The sequence below is a fragment of the Megalops cyprinoides genome, chromosome 3, assembly GCF_013368585.1.
Source record: "Megalops cyprinoides isolate fMegCyp1 chromosome 3, fMegCyp1.pri, whole genome shotgun sequence".
Classification (NCBI taxonomy): domain Eukaryota; kingdom Metazoa; phylum Chordata; class Actinopteri; order Elopiformes; family Megalopidae; genus Megalops; species Megalops cyprinoides.
The window spans coordinates 34843318-34860724 of record NC_050585.1 but is presented as its reverse complement, the minus strand read 5'-3'; the positions used below and the strand labels follow the sequence as shown (position 1 = coordinate 34860724).

Here is a 17407-nt window from a genome sequence, read left to right as displayed (position 1 = left end):
GCTCAGTTAACACATCCAGAGATGCCTGGGGCATTCTATGAAATGCCTGCCCGCTGCGCTGTCTTATGGTTTCCCATGGGTTCAAAAGCATTTCTTTGTTTTTTTTTGAGACAGCGAGAAATTATTCACAAAGAAGAATCAAAGCTTGAACATTTGGCTTTGCGTCATCACATTACTGCAAGTTTGGACAAATAGTGGGCAGGTGAAGCAGTCCAGAGAGGAGTGTGTGTACGTGTGTGTGTCTGTGTCTGTTTGTGTAACACTGCAATACAGTACTCATTTGCTTTGCAGTGCAGCGTAAATTACATAGCTTGCAATGTTACATACTGTTTAATTATACGGCTTGCTATTTACTGAAGCAATTCATTTTAAGGTCTTTGCTCATTGTCCATGCCAGTGCCCCATTAACTTTCTGGTTACAAGTCCACTTCCTTAGCCACTTCACCACATTCCCACCTCCATGGCTCACTGACAACACAGCAACACTGTATGCTCTCTCCTTCGCTTGCCCTATGCGTGTACCCAGCAATGTCACTCAAACCAGACCCGAAGCCACGATGGAGCCGACATCTGGAACCGCGCAGCCTAGAACAAAGGACCCAGCGTCCTTTGAAGAGGATTCTTCAGATGTTCTTTTACATTCCGGAACACCATCACATTCCTTCAACCGCCCCCCCATCTACCCCCCCTACTTCGTCCACAGAGGTTCCAGCCCAACCCGTCTGTTTCTTACGCCTTCAAAAACAGGCTTTTTAATTAATTACGTCACTCAAGCGCTGCTTTAATGTGCCTCATATTATCCCCGTCTTCCTGTGCCCTGGTCTGTTTTTCTGTTCATTTATGCATCTGCTCATCCATCTGCTGGCCCCATCATTTAACCGGCACTAGTTAATGACTTCCATGCAGCTCCTCTGCTTAGTGTTCAGAAGGGATCCTTGTGAACATGTGTCCTGGCCCCGGTCACCCTTGCCTGGGAGAGGAGTGAGTCCCCTGTCCCTTTTCTTCTTGTCACCAAGGCACACAGCTCTCCAAAAAAAAATGCTGCCTCCAGCATCCAGACAAAAATCTTCCAGAATTTCCCCATGTTTAAACACGCAAACTCTAATGGGTTTACACCCACAATTTCATGTATCACTGCACAAAATCACAAATTACAACCAAAAAAAAAAACAATCACACAGATGTCCTCAGGGAGAGCTGAACTGAGCACGGCCAAAAGCAAACCAAAAGCGGATGTTATTGTTGAAACTGTGCATAAGGAGGACACTGAGCCAAAGAGCGCCTTTGTTTAGAGGGCTGCCAGTCCAATTAGGAAAAGGATATCTGTGGGCCAATGATCCCATTATTCAGCTGAAGTGAACTATGTTTACGCAACAGAAATGAAGCTGGACTCCCCCAAACCTCTCTCCCGACACCAGAGTAAACACACTATAGCTGGCCCTTGGAGAGACATCGGTGCGCGCTTCCAGATGATACCAGCTGTGACACTTCCCAGCAGTCTTGTGTACCAATGTAAATGCACTCTCCGCTTGGAAGCAGGGAGACAACAGCATGACAAAGGACTGCGATAAGACATAAACTGAGACGGACAGATAGGCGGATGGAGTGGCAATTCCCTGAGAGGCTCTAGTGAACAGAGGAAAGCTGTTATTCAGTCATGGTTAGAGACTGAAATATAGACATTAATTAGGAGACTGGAGAGTACAAAAAGAATAACATCCTCTGAGCTGGTGCCGACAGCCGTCCCTACTGATCAAGGCTGTCCATCATGAGTGCCAGCAGAGAACGCTTGGTACAGAGGGGGAGCTGCTTCAGATCAGTCTGCTGTCGTGTCCATTTCCTCTCAAACTCACTCACACACACACACACACACACACAAACACAGACATAGACACAGACACACACACACAGACACACACACACACACGTCATTACGCCCCCCCATCTACTCACCGATCAGGAATTGATGTGTGTACCTGGAGACAGATGCCATGATTCGATCGCATTTAAAACAGATTATGCCCTTGTTTCCCTTAATGGGGCTGTGGAACTGCCAAAAGCAGACTTTAATGTTCCTGACGGCCGCAGGCAGGCACAGACAGGGAATGAGGACACATGGTAGTGATGCTGACGAGTGTGTTTGGGCCCAACGTTCTCTCTCTCTCTGTTTCACGTGCACATACGCATGCATGTATGAACACACATATACACACACATACACACACCAAGCCCATCTTACTTTTTCATGGCTTAGTGACAACAAATATATTTTTTTTCAGCACAGCTCTCGGAAGACCCCATTCTTGTCTTTTTGTTTAGATGGAAGCAAGAAAATGCTCTTGAACACAGCAACAGTTTGCGACATATCAAAAGATGTGACTAAGATCTCTAAAGGCCCACTGGGAATTTGGCTTTTTCATTATTTTCCCTGAGCAAGCTGTTCTGTGGTCTGCCTGAATTCCAACAGACCAGAGTGAACTAGAGAGATGTCAGACAGCAATCCCCTTTGGTGCATTCGAGCAACCACAGTTCATTTTATCTGAAAGACTGCAGCTCCCATGGCACTGTATCCCACACCACTGCTGACACTGGACTGAACAGTCACTGGAGAAGTGACTGTTCAGCGCACATCTTTGGACATTCTTTGAAGTTGTGGGTTGAAAGGAAGCAAGGCCATTTCTCAAAGTGCTACCACATTGTTAGAATGTTTGTAGGACCATCATGGTTTGGCCTCTCTAAGGCCAAGACAGAGTGACACTAAGGACCTGCTTAATTAAAACAGATGACCGGATGGCTCTGCTCCAACTATCGAGTACATCCAGCCTGTTTGTTTCTAACCAGAGGCCACTGCGCCTGCTTTTTGTTCTATCTGTGTCTCATGAAGTCAATCTCTGTGACTTCAGAGACAATCTCTGTGCTTCAAATTGCATGGGTGGGATGTCAACAAATACTAAAGTAATGTACACTGATAATTAAAAATTGTAAAGAGATGCCTCAATTTTTAGAGTGCAAACACAGATACAGCAGGTGGTCACGTTTACTTCCAAACTTAATTGTTCACGGAGATACACTGCACCACATATTGAATCCCATATATAAAGTCTTTACATAAATGTAAGACAGTTAACTTTGATATTTTGCACATACAAATCATTATTTATCTCATTTAGACACACTACTCCAGGTGATCCATCCCCTTGTGATTTTCATAATGTCCTATCTCTCCCCTGCACATAGTGTTGCTCCTTCTCCTCTCACTGTTACTTCTCACATGTGCCCCACTGGCAGCCCCAACCCCCCTCTCCTGTCTGGCTTCTTCATTTACGTACACCCTCGCCCCTGCCCCGCCCAATGCCGGTCCTCCCCTCCCTTCCCTCACCGTAATGCGCTCGGTCCAGTCGTTGATGTTGGCGCCGTCCTTCTTCCAGGAGATGGTGGGCTCCGGGTGTCCGCGAGGGGGCTGGCACTCCAGGACCGCCGGCTCACCTGCCGCCACCATCACATCTGATGGGTTCTGCCGAAAGTCGTCCCGCAAGACTGCAGAAGGAGAGAGGGGGTGGAAGGGTTAATGTTGCTTATCCACGTCAGTGGAGACATTAAAAATCACTCACATGCTGTACTGTTTTAGTACTAAAGGCAGAAGACCAAAGCATAGTTCAATATGAATGGCTCTGTGCCACAAACAAGACCTGCACTCCCAGTGCAGCCAGGATCAGAGCTACAGTAGAAACAGAGCCAATACCAACATCAGGGCGAAAGCATGAATCAGAACCAGGATGACAGCCAGGTTTAAAACTAGGCTTAGATCTAGAATCAAAACCAAGCATTGAACCAAGATTCAAAGCAGGATCAAAACTGTGATAAGACCCAGGAGCAAGGTCCAGTCGCACAGTCGAAAGCACAGAGTTGCCAGGGGACTGTCGCCATGGTCACCTCAGTGAGCAGCAGTATGAATTAGTTGACTCTGGCCACTGGCATCGCAAGGTTGAAACCTAGCAGGGGGACACTGCTGTTTAACTTTGAGATCAGCCATGCTCCCTTCATAATTCAACATTTGCACTAAAGCCTCACTCTTCTCTTCAAGCAGTAAACCAACAGAGGTACATATTTGTATTGCAATTAGAATAAAGATTTGCTGGCTTTGTTTGAACTGAGCAGGGAATAAAACAGTTTCTGCCTGAGCACACAGGCTAGTGTCTCCTTCCTCAATACTTTGGGCCATATGAACATTTAAACCATTGTAGGAAAATGTCTTCCGAACATTTACCAAGACAGATGAACCATTAACAAGGAGAAGAAACGCTTCAGAAAAAACACATGTCACTGAGGCACCAAAGGCAATTACTGACTTCTGCAAGGCCACATTTAGTCTGCAGAAACAACGACTTGGTCAGAAACCTGCTCCTGGACATTTTTTTTCTGCATGGCAGCCCACCCCCAGAGCTGGTGCTGCAGTGTATCAGGGGATTGGCAGAAGGTTGCCCCGAAGGTGTGAAAGACAGAAACTTCACCCCTTTTATGAGCAGAAAGACACTGATGTATAACTAATGATGTGCAATCCCTTTCGGTTTTCCTGCAGAGGCACTAGGCCAATAATTGCTTTCCCAGCTGAAGTGTATATATACAGCCAGGCCTCTGGGAGCAGTATGTGGTCATAAATTTGGGCTATACCCAATTCTTCCACTCCTCTCCTCTCATGTCTCACCTTCACTGTTGTTCCCTAAATGCCTTGCCCCTGACCGTCACGTGTTGTCCTGGCAGTGCACGGATGCATAGACAACTGAACATGTATAAATGCAGTATACAGTTACGAGGAGTTTTCTATGGAATCCGTTCGTTTAAGAAAGAACGAAACTAAGATATTAGTCAGGGGTTAGGACTGCAGCCTTGAATCAATATAATCATATATAAAGTCAAACATTTCTCAAATTTAAAAATTTTACCTTCAATATCAAGGACCACATTGGAAATAAGACCTAATAAGGCCTTCTTGTGTCACTTGTTTTTTCTAATCACCAAATATAAAGAAACTAAAGTAGCTAGCACTTTGCAATACCCATTAAACAACAGATAGGTGCAGAGTGAAACAGATGTCACCATCACAACAACAGATTTCATTCCATTTTAGAGTCCTGAGAGAGTTGTCACATTCCAGCTCCTCTCTCACTGCCCTGGCAGGCAGTCTGCTTTGACTACTGTCTTTCAGCTGGTGTTTGTCCCTACCTGCCTCCCTCGGCCTGAGGTATTCGCACAGATAGCCTGGCTCTAAGCATGTGTACATAAGCCATGCAAAAAGGCATTGCAAATCCACAGTCAAATTGTGAAGCACAATGGGACAGATCAACAATGCTGGAGCTTTTGAAAGCCATAAAAGCAACATCATGCTTGTGTGTCGGCGTGCATGTGATGTAAATGGGCCCTCTGACACAGGATCTGACATAGGATAGACACGTTTCACTCTGTGGTGAAAACCACAGGTCGCCCTGCTCTAGTTGCGCTCTCTGAAAACACTCCTGCCCTTGAACTCCATGTTGGCTAGCACTGGGTTGTGAAAGACCAGCAGGGGCTGGTAGCCATCGGGCTTAGAGCAAAACTACATGCTGACCTCTAGCCCATCCCTCCACCAGCCCATCCCTCCACCAGTCCCCCCCCCATCTCTCCGCTTCTTACAATCCCTCTCTCTGGGTAGACAGAGTGCCACTGATGACAGCACATCACAGGACACCGGCTGACCCCTGACCACATGGAGCCCCTCTCCCGCGCCGAGCTGGGAATCGTAATCCTGTTAGGGAGCTCGAGATGGGTTCTACAGCCGTGCCTCTGGCGTCAGACAGATCCCATCTCTCTGAGAAGCAGCGAGACTCTGCCTCATAACACAACCCAGCAGCAACAAAACAGGGAAAACAAGCTCCAGCGTTCAGTCCCAAAACACAGGTTATTTTGCAAAAGGGTTCCTTGTTACCTTTAATGACTTTAAAAGCATGAGCCAAAATACTGTAACCAAAGAATGTTCCAGTTTCTAACTGTTTCTATCCTGAATTACATGCTTTCCAAGTATTTACTGTGTATTGTTATACTTGCTATATTGTATTTTCGTGTGTATATTCTGTAAAAGCTGTATGTACTGTAACTGATACTGCCCCTTGGCCAGAACTCCCTGGCAAACGTTATTTCATATCTCAATGGGAAATTTCCTGGTAACAATAAAGAAATAAATTTTTAAAAATCATCTCCACATGCTCCCCCTCCACGCTCCCCTCGCTCACACACAGAGTTCCGCGTGGTTTTAATAGCGGCCTTGTTGCTGTGGTGCGTCTACCGCATGTGTTTTTGCATACTGACGCCATACTACCACCCTGTTTTTCCGCATCTCCCTCACGCCTATGGTAAAATCTCCATGGGGACACCAAAGCAGCCAGGGAAAAAAGGGAGCTCCTCCATTCCACAGGATCCAACTTTGGCAGGGGTCTGCAATCCTGAACTAGGACAACCATTCACACACATGGACCCCCGAATCAGACCCTAATACGACACTACTGTCTTTAGCTCTTTTCACATGACTGCTCAGTGGATTCAAGGGTATTCTTCTCTTTTCCCCTCTTCCTTTCTTCCAGTGGAAATGGGAAACAGATGCCAAGTTGTCAAATTAACGTTGAAATCCCTGTCCAGCTGCACGGCTCAGGCATTAATGAAAGTGAAGGCTTAGCACCACACCGGCCCGCACAGGCACAATCAAGTGAGCTGTGTTTGGAGAAAATGAAAGCCTCCTAGAGAATACAAATAAGCTCCCCCTTCCATTGCGCAAAAATATAGGACTGACTAGTTAAAAAAACACACACACACAGATGGAGATTGTTTCTTTTTCATGTCAGGATTTTCACCATCAATGAGAATCAAAGATTTGAAATCTTTCCTATATAATGTGTGATATAGGAAATGTGCTATGTAACAGCAGGAGGTTGGGAGATATTATAAAAAAAAAACAACTTTAAAATACAGAGACAGGGTGGGAGAGAGAAATGCATGTGTGTGTGTGTGTGTGTATATATGTATGTACGTTGTTTACATCATGTATGTATGTTTTCTTAATATCATTTTCATTACTGCTTTGGGAAAACTGCTTTTTTGTCCTACCAATAAAGCACCATTGAACTGAGTTGGAACTGAGAGTGAGAGAGAGACAGACAGACACAGGGAGAAAGACAAAGAAAAAGGAGTACACAGACAGAGGGAGACAGAGGTAGAGCGCCCAAGGAGGGAGCGTATTGTCATGCTCATGATGAACTGGGCAAATTTCACTAATTTGGAGGCCGAGGCTCCTCTGACGCAAGCCAAACCCAGCAAGTCATGCATAACATTGGGGATTAGAAGCCCGAGTGCTCAGTCCAGCCATGAATCTGGAACTGTAACCAGACACGAACAACCAGAAAATATGACATGATTAATCACTCCCAGATGTTCTTCCTGCCCAGTGTTTTTCAGCATCTTTTCTCATTTTTTTTTTCTTCACAGAGGAGGACAAGATGTGTGATGACCAGTGCAGACGAGCAGAACAAATTACAATGACCTTGTAGTTGTAAGCGTTTTTTTTCCCACACCAGTACACTTCTGTTCCTCTGATCAAAGGGAGGGGGCGGCAGTGGGGGTCCTGTCAATCACGCTGCAGCTGACTGGTGGATGATGGGAAACAGCTGTCTGCCTCGTGTCACGTGATCAACTGCATTCCTCCCGAGACGCGAAATGTTCAGCTGCGGTCAGTTGAGCTTACGCACTCACAGGTCACACTGTGGGGCCTCTGATCAATATGTTGGCTGAACTGTGTAAAGATCTTGTTCAGACCTTGATTGGATCCACTCCCCCCATGCACAGGAACAGCCCAGCTTTGATTGTTGCAATGTTCTGTATAATGTTGCTGTAACACTCTAGTAAAGCTGGTACCCACAATAGCATTAGGGAATGAATTTGCTACATTTTTCTGAGCAAAAAAAAATTGCCTTAAACGTGCTGTAAAAATCCTGTCTTCAGAGTAGGCATTTGGCTCCTGCTACCTCAGGCCGAGTAGCCAGGGGAAATCAAAGACAGGTCTTGGACTCCTTGGCCTGGGGATTCACTCTGAAGCTGGCTGTGGGACAGCACTCGGGATTGCTGCATCCCATTGTGTCGAGACCTACAGCAGCATTAAATATCCCCTTGGCAGCGGATGGCTGAAGCCACATGCACCCCCAAGAGACAAAGATCAGGATCACCAGAGCTGTAGGAATGCTGAGCACCTGTCACCACTTCCGGATCTGAGATCACAGATTGGGCCCTGAGTCTTGAAAGACTTGCTGGGAAAAATAAATAGACTTCCTTGCAAAAGTATCCAGACCCTTGAACAATTCTCCTATTTTATTGAATTACAAATGATACATTGAAATTTTGTTCTGTGTGACATTTTATTCAAAAATACTGAAACTCAAAATTAATTATTTTAAGGCGACATTGGCTTTATGTTACCAATGCCACCTTAAAATAATTAATTCTGAGTTTCAGTGTTTCCAGACAGAATATCTCTACGCATATTCAGAGACCAGCAGGCCACTTTACCTGTTTGGTCAAAACCGCCTGCGTTTTAAGCGCCCTGCGTGGACTCCTGTGAGTCAGTCCCATGCTGTCTGGAGTGCCAACACGCCACTGTTCCGGTGACCCATTCCTGTCCAACACTCCAGCTGGCACTTGGCTGGCATGCTCCCGCTGGTCACCGTGCCAGTCCGACCCGTCAGAGGAAAGGGCCCCGCTTCCCAGGCCAACAGGATTAAGGCCCCGAGCCAGGAGCCAACGGCGGCCAGCGAGACTTGGCCCTCGGCCAGGGAAACTGCAGCCCTGACACCAGCAGCACAACACTCCATTACCCACGCACCCCCCCCCACCCCCCACCCCAAATCCCTACCCCTTCCCAAACACCATCACCGTGGGGGAGCCCCGCCCCCGTGAGGGACTGTTTTACACAGACAGTTGGACCTTTCATTTGCATGTGTTTATTTTCATATTCATAACACTTTTCATCAGGTCAGTGGAGATGGAGTAAGAGGGAAAGGGGAGGGGGAGTGGTTGTGCGTTTGAGAGACTTGGCACCTCTAAGTTCAATAAACAGTGCCTCTTTGATTGGAGTGCTGGAGAGAGGGAGCTGGACCAACATAAAGAAACCGCTGGAGTGCTCTCTGGTTGAGGGCGGGTTGTCTCACCAGTGATCCTGAAAATCTGCCCTTCTCCCTGCGATGGTTGCAGCCCTCTTGGGTAACCAGGGTCACCCAACTACCACCCTACACTATAGGATCTACATTATTTGGGAATGTAGCCCTAATTTCACAGCCTGCATGACAGTCAGACTATCTGTGTAACAAGGAAGAATGTTACAAACAAACACTCGCCTCCCTGCAATTCAATTTCAGAACCACTGTAATTCTCCTCTCACTTCTCTTACTAGACCACTAATTTTTCCTCACCTTCAAGATACACGCGCAAACATGGGAACATTTGCATGTCATTCTATGCAGAAAAGCATACTGCATAAAGTTTTGGCATGACTGAAACTTCATGTTTATTAAGTGAAGGTACTGATGTGCTCATCCATATGTGAAACCATTCAGAAGCCAGTATAGTTTGATAGCAGCTGTTCAGGAAGGCTAATGTGACTTCGGAGGCAGGCCATATGCAATGTACTACCATGCTGGTCCTGGGGGGGGGGGGGGGGGGGAGGTTATCATGTGACTCTTTTTGAAACACTGCCCCTGATGTTAAGACCAAATGTTCTATAATACCCCGATCATTAAGGTGGGGCTCTGGAATGGCAGATATTAGATTTGCCCAACACTGGGCAGAGTGCCTTGTCCCACAACACCCCCCCCCCCCCCTTTACATGGAGTCCCTCTCATTAAAGAGAAATGCTGTGGAGACTTCTTTCTGAAAACACACAAATTATCGCCTGGAGGGTAGAAATTCACAGGGGGAGACTGAGTAAATAAATACAACGGAAGTCTTCAACATTTTCTCCCTTCCTCAACTGAAGAAGCCAAGGAAGCTTTTCTGAAGTTGTGTGTGTGTTTCTGTGTGTAGAGTCTACATAATGCACATATACAATACATTACAGTGATTGGGTTCTGTGATCAAGCAACTGATGTATGGTAGTATACTTGGCTTCCCTTGTCTAGTCAGGTTGCACAAGTTAACTTAGATAGGGCTTGAATAGTGTTATGGTCATGCTCACTGGTCTGGGAGTGTTGTTAGCCTGGTCTGACACTGTTGCTCATAACACAATGTGAAGATTGGGTGACCCTGTGGGAAACAGTGATCACATCTTAATGTCTGTCCTCTATGAGATCAGTTAGGGAACGAATACTGTCATGAGATGATTGTCTATGATATTACGATGGGGTTGTCAAGATACCCCTCAATGGTAGATGTATGGTGGCGGCTTCTTTCCACTTCTAGCTACTGGAGAATCTTCCTTTCAGTCTCAGCCATCAAGATATGTGTGTGTGCTTTTCATGTTCAGTAATAAAAAAACAGAGAAACTTTAATAATTCACATGCCCAAAAGACAGTTTTACCACACACATCTCTCTACAACCATTTTCTTTGCTTGTATTAAATAAATAAATATCTGAACTATCTGACATTTATATGCAGTGTTGTAGATACTATAAAAACATCCTGCTGTGCTGGCAGTACTGAAATATTACTGTGCCTGCCAATGAGAATGAGCATGTGTGTGTGTGTGTGTGTGTGTGCGCGTGTGTAGGCGCTGGCATGTGCATGCACAGATGAGTTTTAATACTCTCTGATTGAGCAGCCATATGAGAGTTCATAGAGGGCCTCATTGAAAAACTGTACATCTGAAATTTCTGACATTCTAATCCTCTGTGCATGTATACGTACAGCGAGGGAGAGCAAGGAATTAAAGCCAACTAAAAAGGTTGCGACTTTCCTTTCATCTTTTTTTCTGCTTCATGGAAGATGTAGTTTAATGCAAGGCATTTCACATGCTTTACTTACAAAAATAAAAAAAAGACATGGAATGATGGACAGAGTTTGGGGTTGGGGGGGGGGGGGGTGTTGGCAATCTGCCACAGGAGAGGAGAAGCTGGCATTACATCAATGTTTAAAACTACAGAGTAACCCGATACTGGCTGTTTAAAGAGAGAGAATGCAGAGAAAAAGAGCGGAGAAGAGAAAAACAGGCAGGGATAAAGAAATGGCAGATCATTCAGTCTTTCATCGAGGGTACTCCCATTTCATCACACCACCAGCGTCCTCCAATCTCTTTACCATCCATACATGTGCCATGTTAGCGCGCTTGGTACATGCTGCTCACGAAACATTGGAAGACAGGTAGGGAGTAAGCAAAAGAAGGAAGGGGAGAAATGAGGGGGCAGAGACATTGTGTGTGAGACTCTGGTGAATCTATTAAATGGGTTCATTTCTTACTCTAATTAGCATGCAAATTTCCATCATCAACCATTTCCATATGCGACACGCAGTCGCTAAGCCCTACTGCCACTTAACCCTGCAGGCAGTTAACAGCCACACACCGCTACGACACTGAAAACTTTATGCCCACTAAACCTTAAGGCTACTACATCCTATGGCCACTTAACCCTAGGGCCAATAAAGCCTAGTTCCACTAAATCCTTACAGCACCTATGCCAAACTACAACTACTACACCCTTCCAGATGGACCCTGGGAAGATTGCTTCCACATGCTCCAACACAGCCATTAAGCCCTAGCAGATGGCCCATGAGGAATGAAAGCTCTCCTAATCCCTGCCAGGGAGTGCATCTGAAGAAGGGAGAGATGGAGAGAGGGGGGGGGGGGGGAAGGGAAGCAAGAAAGGGAGGGATGGCTAGTAGCGATTGCTCTGCTTGTCCATTTTTTAACGTTGATGAAAGTCAAACGACAATGGTGCCTACAACGACCCCAGATCTGGAACAGGAGGAAAATGTTCACGGTTAATGGGATGCACAGATTTCTTACGGCTATGGTAGGGGGTATGGATAAAGAGCACACATCGTTTCTACTTCAGGTTTTATGGGTTTCTCTGCTACTGTTCAGGTGGCAAACATCCCAGAGTGTGATATACAGCCTTGTTTTTTTTTGCTTTGACACACAGGCAGGTCCACACTGAAGGATGAAACTGGCGTCTGCTGCAGTAATGGACAGTGGCCTCCAAAATATTGACAGGATTTATAACCCTGAGAGGAAATGTACAGTTTACATCCTTTTTTGTACAGCTAGTGATCATGAAATGTAGCCCCAACAGACACAGTGCACTTTGGGTTAGAGCTAATGAGGCATATATGTTACACATAAAAGATATATTTATCTGTATGCAGGATTCATTATTGGGAAATATAAGGAATGTCTATGCATATAAAGAATGTACTTTACAATGTATAAAGTTTTACAGTATAGGCTACCATATACACACATAGACATACACATATAAAATGACAATGACTATTTCTTTGAAATTTAGAACATATTAGAAGGGGAGCCTGTGTGCTCAAAGGACAGCTGGACTGAGGAAGGCTGTCTTGTGGAGAAATATGGTGCCACTTCCCCTGAGAGTTCTTCTCTTTCTGTAGATAGAAATTCATACCACATGTCCTCATAGCTTGTTTACGCCATTTCCTCTGTTTCAGGCACTATATTAAAAACTGATGGATGGGTCAGACGTCCATATGATGTAACCGTAGGACCACAGCAACCACCTGATAAGAAGCTCTGATCCATTAAAAAAATTCAGCATTTATGATATGAAGCACAAGTAGTGTGCCACAGAATATAATGCCCTTATGAGAACTTTAAAGATGTCTAACGTTGCATGCATGGAAACACCTTCACTCTTCACTGAAGGGAGGAATCCTCTCTTGCATCTGCTGTGACTGGCAGAGTGGTGACATAAACCAGGACACGTTCTTCTTGTTCAGGCACTGCAAGACTGCAAGAAAATGGGTTTGGCAACCCATCCCTCTGTCATTACAGTCCTTTCTCATTGTGTGTGACAGGCTACATCAGATTCACCGTCTGAGATGTACAGTAAAGTGACATTTTCCTGCCAAACAATCATTCCATAAACAGCATTTAAGAATGATGTTCATCTTTAATGTACTTCAAATGTGGTTTAAGGCACTGAGGACATATTTTTGTTTTTCTTCAGGTGTACAGAAAGCCAGAATCATCACTCTCTTATGTATGTAATGTAATGTAGTTTTATGCATGGAATACATATGTAACATGCAACATTCCTCACATACTATGGCATGTATGCGAGGTGAGATACGTATAGTACAATATTATATTTCACATTCCTAAAGTCAGTTTAGGTCCATTTATATTCAAGGAAGGAATTCATGAAAATGTAAGGCATGGTAATGTCTACTCACATGAGACTGCATTCTTGTTATCTGAGAGTGTCTAAGCTGCAGGTTTCATAAATACTATATGTACAGACATGGACATCCTACACGTCATGTCACTTCCTAAACACAGGAATAATTGGGATAAATCTGAATGAAATGAGAGAAGAAATGATACATCAACATGAACAAAAAGCTCCCTCTGTTTCATAGACCGAACATGAGATAATCCATAGATAATCATTTTACAGTAGACCTTTTATTCTATAAGATACAGGTTGGAAGACAGAAGATGATTACAGTCTGTAAAAAAACATACAAAGTGCCTATTCTTTCCCCGCTCTCTCAAAAGTAAGTGCTTGTGTGTGTGCGTTGTATATTATTGTGTCTGTACACATTTCTCCTGCATTATCTATGCTCAGGAATCAGCAAGTCTCTGCATGCACCTTTGATTTTACAGAGCTGGGCACTGAGTAACAAATTCAGCTCAAAACAACAAAACAGCCAGGTCTGTGAAGACAAATTCAGACAGCAGTGTCCCAAGGGAACTGAAGTGCTTGTGCATTCGCAGTGCACTGGAAATACAGTGACATCTCACATCTACACAAAGCAAATAAATAATAGCGTAATAAAACCAATGTACCGATATATTACCATACCAATTACCAATCACCAATATATACCAAAAAAGAATATAGTAATGTGCAAGATGCAATACACATATGCTCAGCATCTTTAACATTGCCCATGAACACCCAAGAGGGCAGAATTTCCTGCTGTCCTCACCACTGCTGGCTCATTCATGGTCCTGTCAAGCCTCCATTCATTGCTTTCTTTAGCTTCCTTTCCAAATCCACATACTTGCTGTGTCTGCCGCCTTGTCTTAGATTGCACAGAAATTATTAACAGGCCTTCTGGCAGGGACCCAGGCATGCCCTCTGGGGGACAGCGAGCACCTGTGTGACCACACAAAAGTCCTAGTCACTTGTTGCACCGCTTCTGAAGAGTGGATGAAGAGTCGGATAAGACGCACAAAGCCGCTGCCCATCCTCCTTTCTGTCCTCAGGGAAATAAGTTTGTGGTTTCAGCTGGGTCTCTGTGGTGTAAGTGCTTTGTGGAAGGCTGCTTGGCCTTGAAGGCGCTACAAACTGCGGGCTGTCTAGATGATCTGATATGGATCACTCCCTTCAGTCAGCTGAACGCAATCTTCTTTGGTCTCAACTCTTGGCATGGAGAACTGTTTGCACTTGGATGTCACAACGGAATGGCTGAAAATAAACAGTCCTAGACGGACTAGCTGCTATTTGCGTTGGCGAAGTCGGGGATGGAGGAACGTCTCTCGCTCCTGTTTGAGTTGGAGCAAAAGGGGTGTCTGCGTTTCAATGCGCCGTGGAAACCGTGAGCTCGGCAGACGCCGTCGTCGTCATCATCATCATCATCCATCATCATCATCAACACAAATCCTACTGGCTGTGTCAGTCTTTCCCTTCAACAAGGGGGTCCGCCGTTTAGGCATGTAAATGTGCAGACTGCTAAACCGTAGGGACCTTATGCTGCCCTGGATCAGGGTGACTGTAGGGCCGAATAAATAATGTAATTACCTCGGTCGCAGGCATTCACAGGGGAGAGAGCTTGCTATGAGCAAAGGAGTCCTCCGCTTTCTGTCGACACCGGCTAAAATCCAGCTTCCCCCTGCTGAGGAACACTGAACGCCGAGGGGAAACTCACAGAGTGCTCATAGCAGCCCGGCGATGACAGGGCTGTAATTAACCCTCCACGAATGCATGGGAAAACGCTATCAATCTGAAATGGACCGGGCCTACTCCAACATGCAAGAGAGCGAGTGAGAGAGACAGAGAGAGAGAGAGAGAGCACTTTACTGCAATCTACCATATGATACAGCACTTCTCTGTATGATTGTGCTTTTTACTTTGGATTGTGAGCTGCCATTATCATTATGTGTCCGACTGCAGAGCAGAGAGCAAGGGCCCAGCTGATGACCTCCAGCCCCTGGCCGTGGGGCCCCTTGCAGAGACACCTATCTCAGTTACCCCTGACTCCAACTGGCTGGCAAGTCCCTGCTCCAAGCCGGGCCAGACACAGATAATGATCCCAGGCCAGCACCTTCCTTTGAGAGTCCTCTGTGCTTAAATGCTCTTTCTTCAAAAGGAAGAAATAAAACAGTAATAACTACACTGCCCAGGACCACTAAGCAGAAACAGAGCCTGTTATTTGGATTCAGACATTCCCCCTCTAACCAGCTGTGGCAGAAGGCACAATGATTATGTTACAGAAACCAGGTTGGTTCAGAGAAAGCATAATGTCACATTTGTTACAGTCCTGATATATTTATCTGGTGCCTTTTTCCCTTCTGTCTTGGGGCTGGTTGTGGAAAGTCAATTTTCTCTCTGACTAACTCTCCTGCCTTCTTTTCTTTTTTATTTCTGTCATGGACGTGGACCAAACCCAACTCTGAATGTTCTGCTTCTTTTCAATTTCCTCTTCAGCGCTGCTCCAACCCCCACTACACCCGCTGCCAAACAAACAGTTTAACCCCACCCCATCCCACCCCTGCATCTCTCTGCCCGTTTCTTCCAAAAGACTTGAACTGTTCCCTCTGTCTCTCTGCTTGATCCTTGCAGTTGAAGGCCAGACTCTTTCCTGCATTTCTCTGCCTGTTCCTCACAGCAGAAGGCCATACTCCTACCCTGCATTTCTCTGCGTGTTCCTCATAGCACAAGGCCAGACTCCCTCCCTGTATTTCTCTGCCTATGTCTCATCGCAGAAGGCCAGACTCCTTCCATGAATGTTTTTGGCAGTCTGTTCCAGCAGAATGCTGGACCATTTCCCTGCTTGGCAGCAGCACTGAAATCATCGGCAAATTGACACAACCAGAGGAACATGTCTGATTTCCCACAGAATAGAGCTAATCACCTCCTACCTGCCCTTCCCTACACCCAGAGTGGAGGGAGGACCAGGAGAAACCACAGCACAGAAACTGCGCCAAGCATTCAGAGCTTCACGAAATATTTCATCCCCGCCTCAGGCCCAGAGAGCCATCCCCATGCACACACGTTCAATCCTATGCAGGATCACAGCACAGGAGCACTGCCATGCTACATTAATGCACATAGCCTGCACTTTGGAAGAACGAAATTGCTTGGATAATTTGACCACAAATCCCTGTGTTTTTCAGTGCAAAAACCTTAGCTGAAGTGATAACAAATGCACTGGAAAATTAGACACAGGACAGGACTTCAAGTCATTCATACGTGTCACTGCACGCTCAGCGCCAGGCACCGTGACTAACAGCATCAGACCCTGAAACCTCCACCATGCTGAAACATAACACTAATATTGCGATCAAGGCACCCAATATTCATGCATTACCTGACACTGGTAGAGGACACAAAAAATGCATGTCAATGTATGGTAGGACATATAAAAATGTAAAAATATAAATAATATAAACAATATAAAAACTACATATAAAGCTGTGTAAAATTATACCATGTTAAGAGTCTATCAAATGCTGCATTAACCTATACATTCACATGAATACATTTACAAAGTGGGCAATTTAGATACTTTATAATATATACAGATTTTGTCTACATGCAAAATGTACTTCTTATATGTTGGATGTTATATTTGGACATGCACTGCTTTTTCAAAGTGGTCCACTGGGCAAGCCAGCTGTGCTTGGCCAACCTAGGTCACTGTCCTGTAACAACGGCTGTCTGCACACGCAGATTGCTCTCCTCTACCAACAGCAATAAATTCAAGTGCCTTGCCTGATAAAAGCGATAATGTTTGCAGGAAGCATCACTGTCAGCTGGCTGCCAGCTCCATTAAAGACATTCCTTTGCACTCGCAGCGATACTGAGCAGCCAGACAGCTGCAGCGTTATCCTTTTTTCAGGCTTCAGGCGCATGACACAGCCATTGTTCCAAAAGCACAACCTGATCTTAAAGACTGTGAGCGTTGCCGCATTTCTCCAGTGTCATCGG

General features: G+C 45.4%; 1 protein-coding gene across 2 annotated transcripts in view; it reads right to left on the bottom strand.

The window, feature by feature from the left end:
- Positions 1-17407, bottom strand: part of LOC118774221 (roundabout homolog 1-like) — a 121854-nt gene that overhangs the window by 33233 nt on the left and 71214 nt on the right. For both annotated transcript variants that reach the window (XM_036523399.1, XM_036523400.1), the window contains exon 3: positions 3380-3537. In XM_036523399.1, the coding sequence (XP_036379292.1) occupies positions 3380-3537 (158 nt within the window). The remainder of the gene's footprint in view (positions 1-3379; positions 3538-17407) is intronic.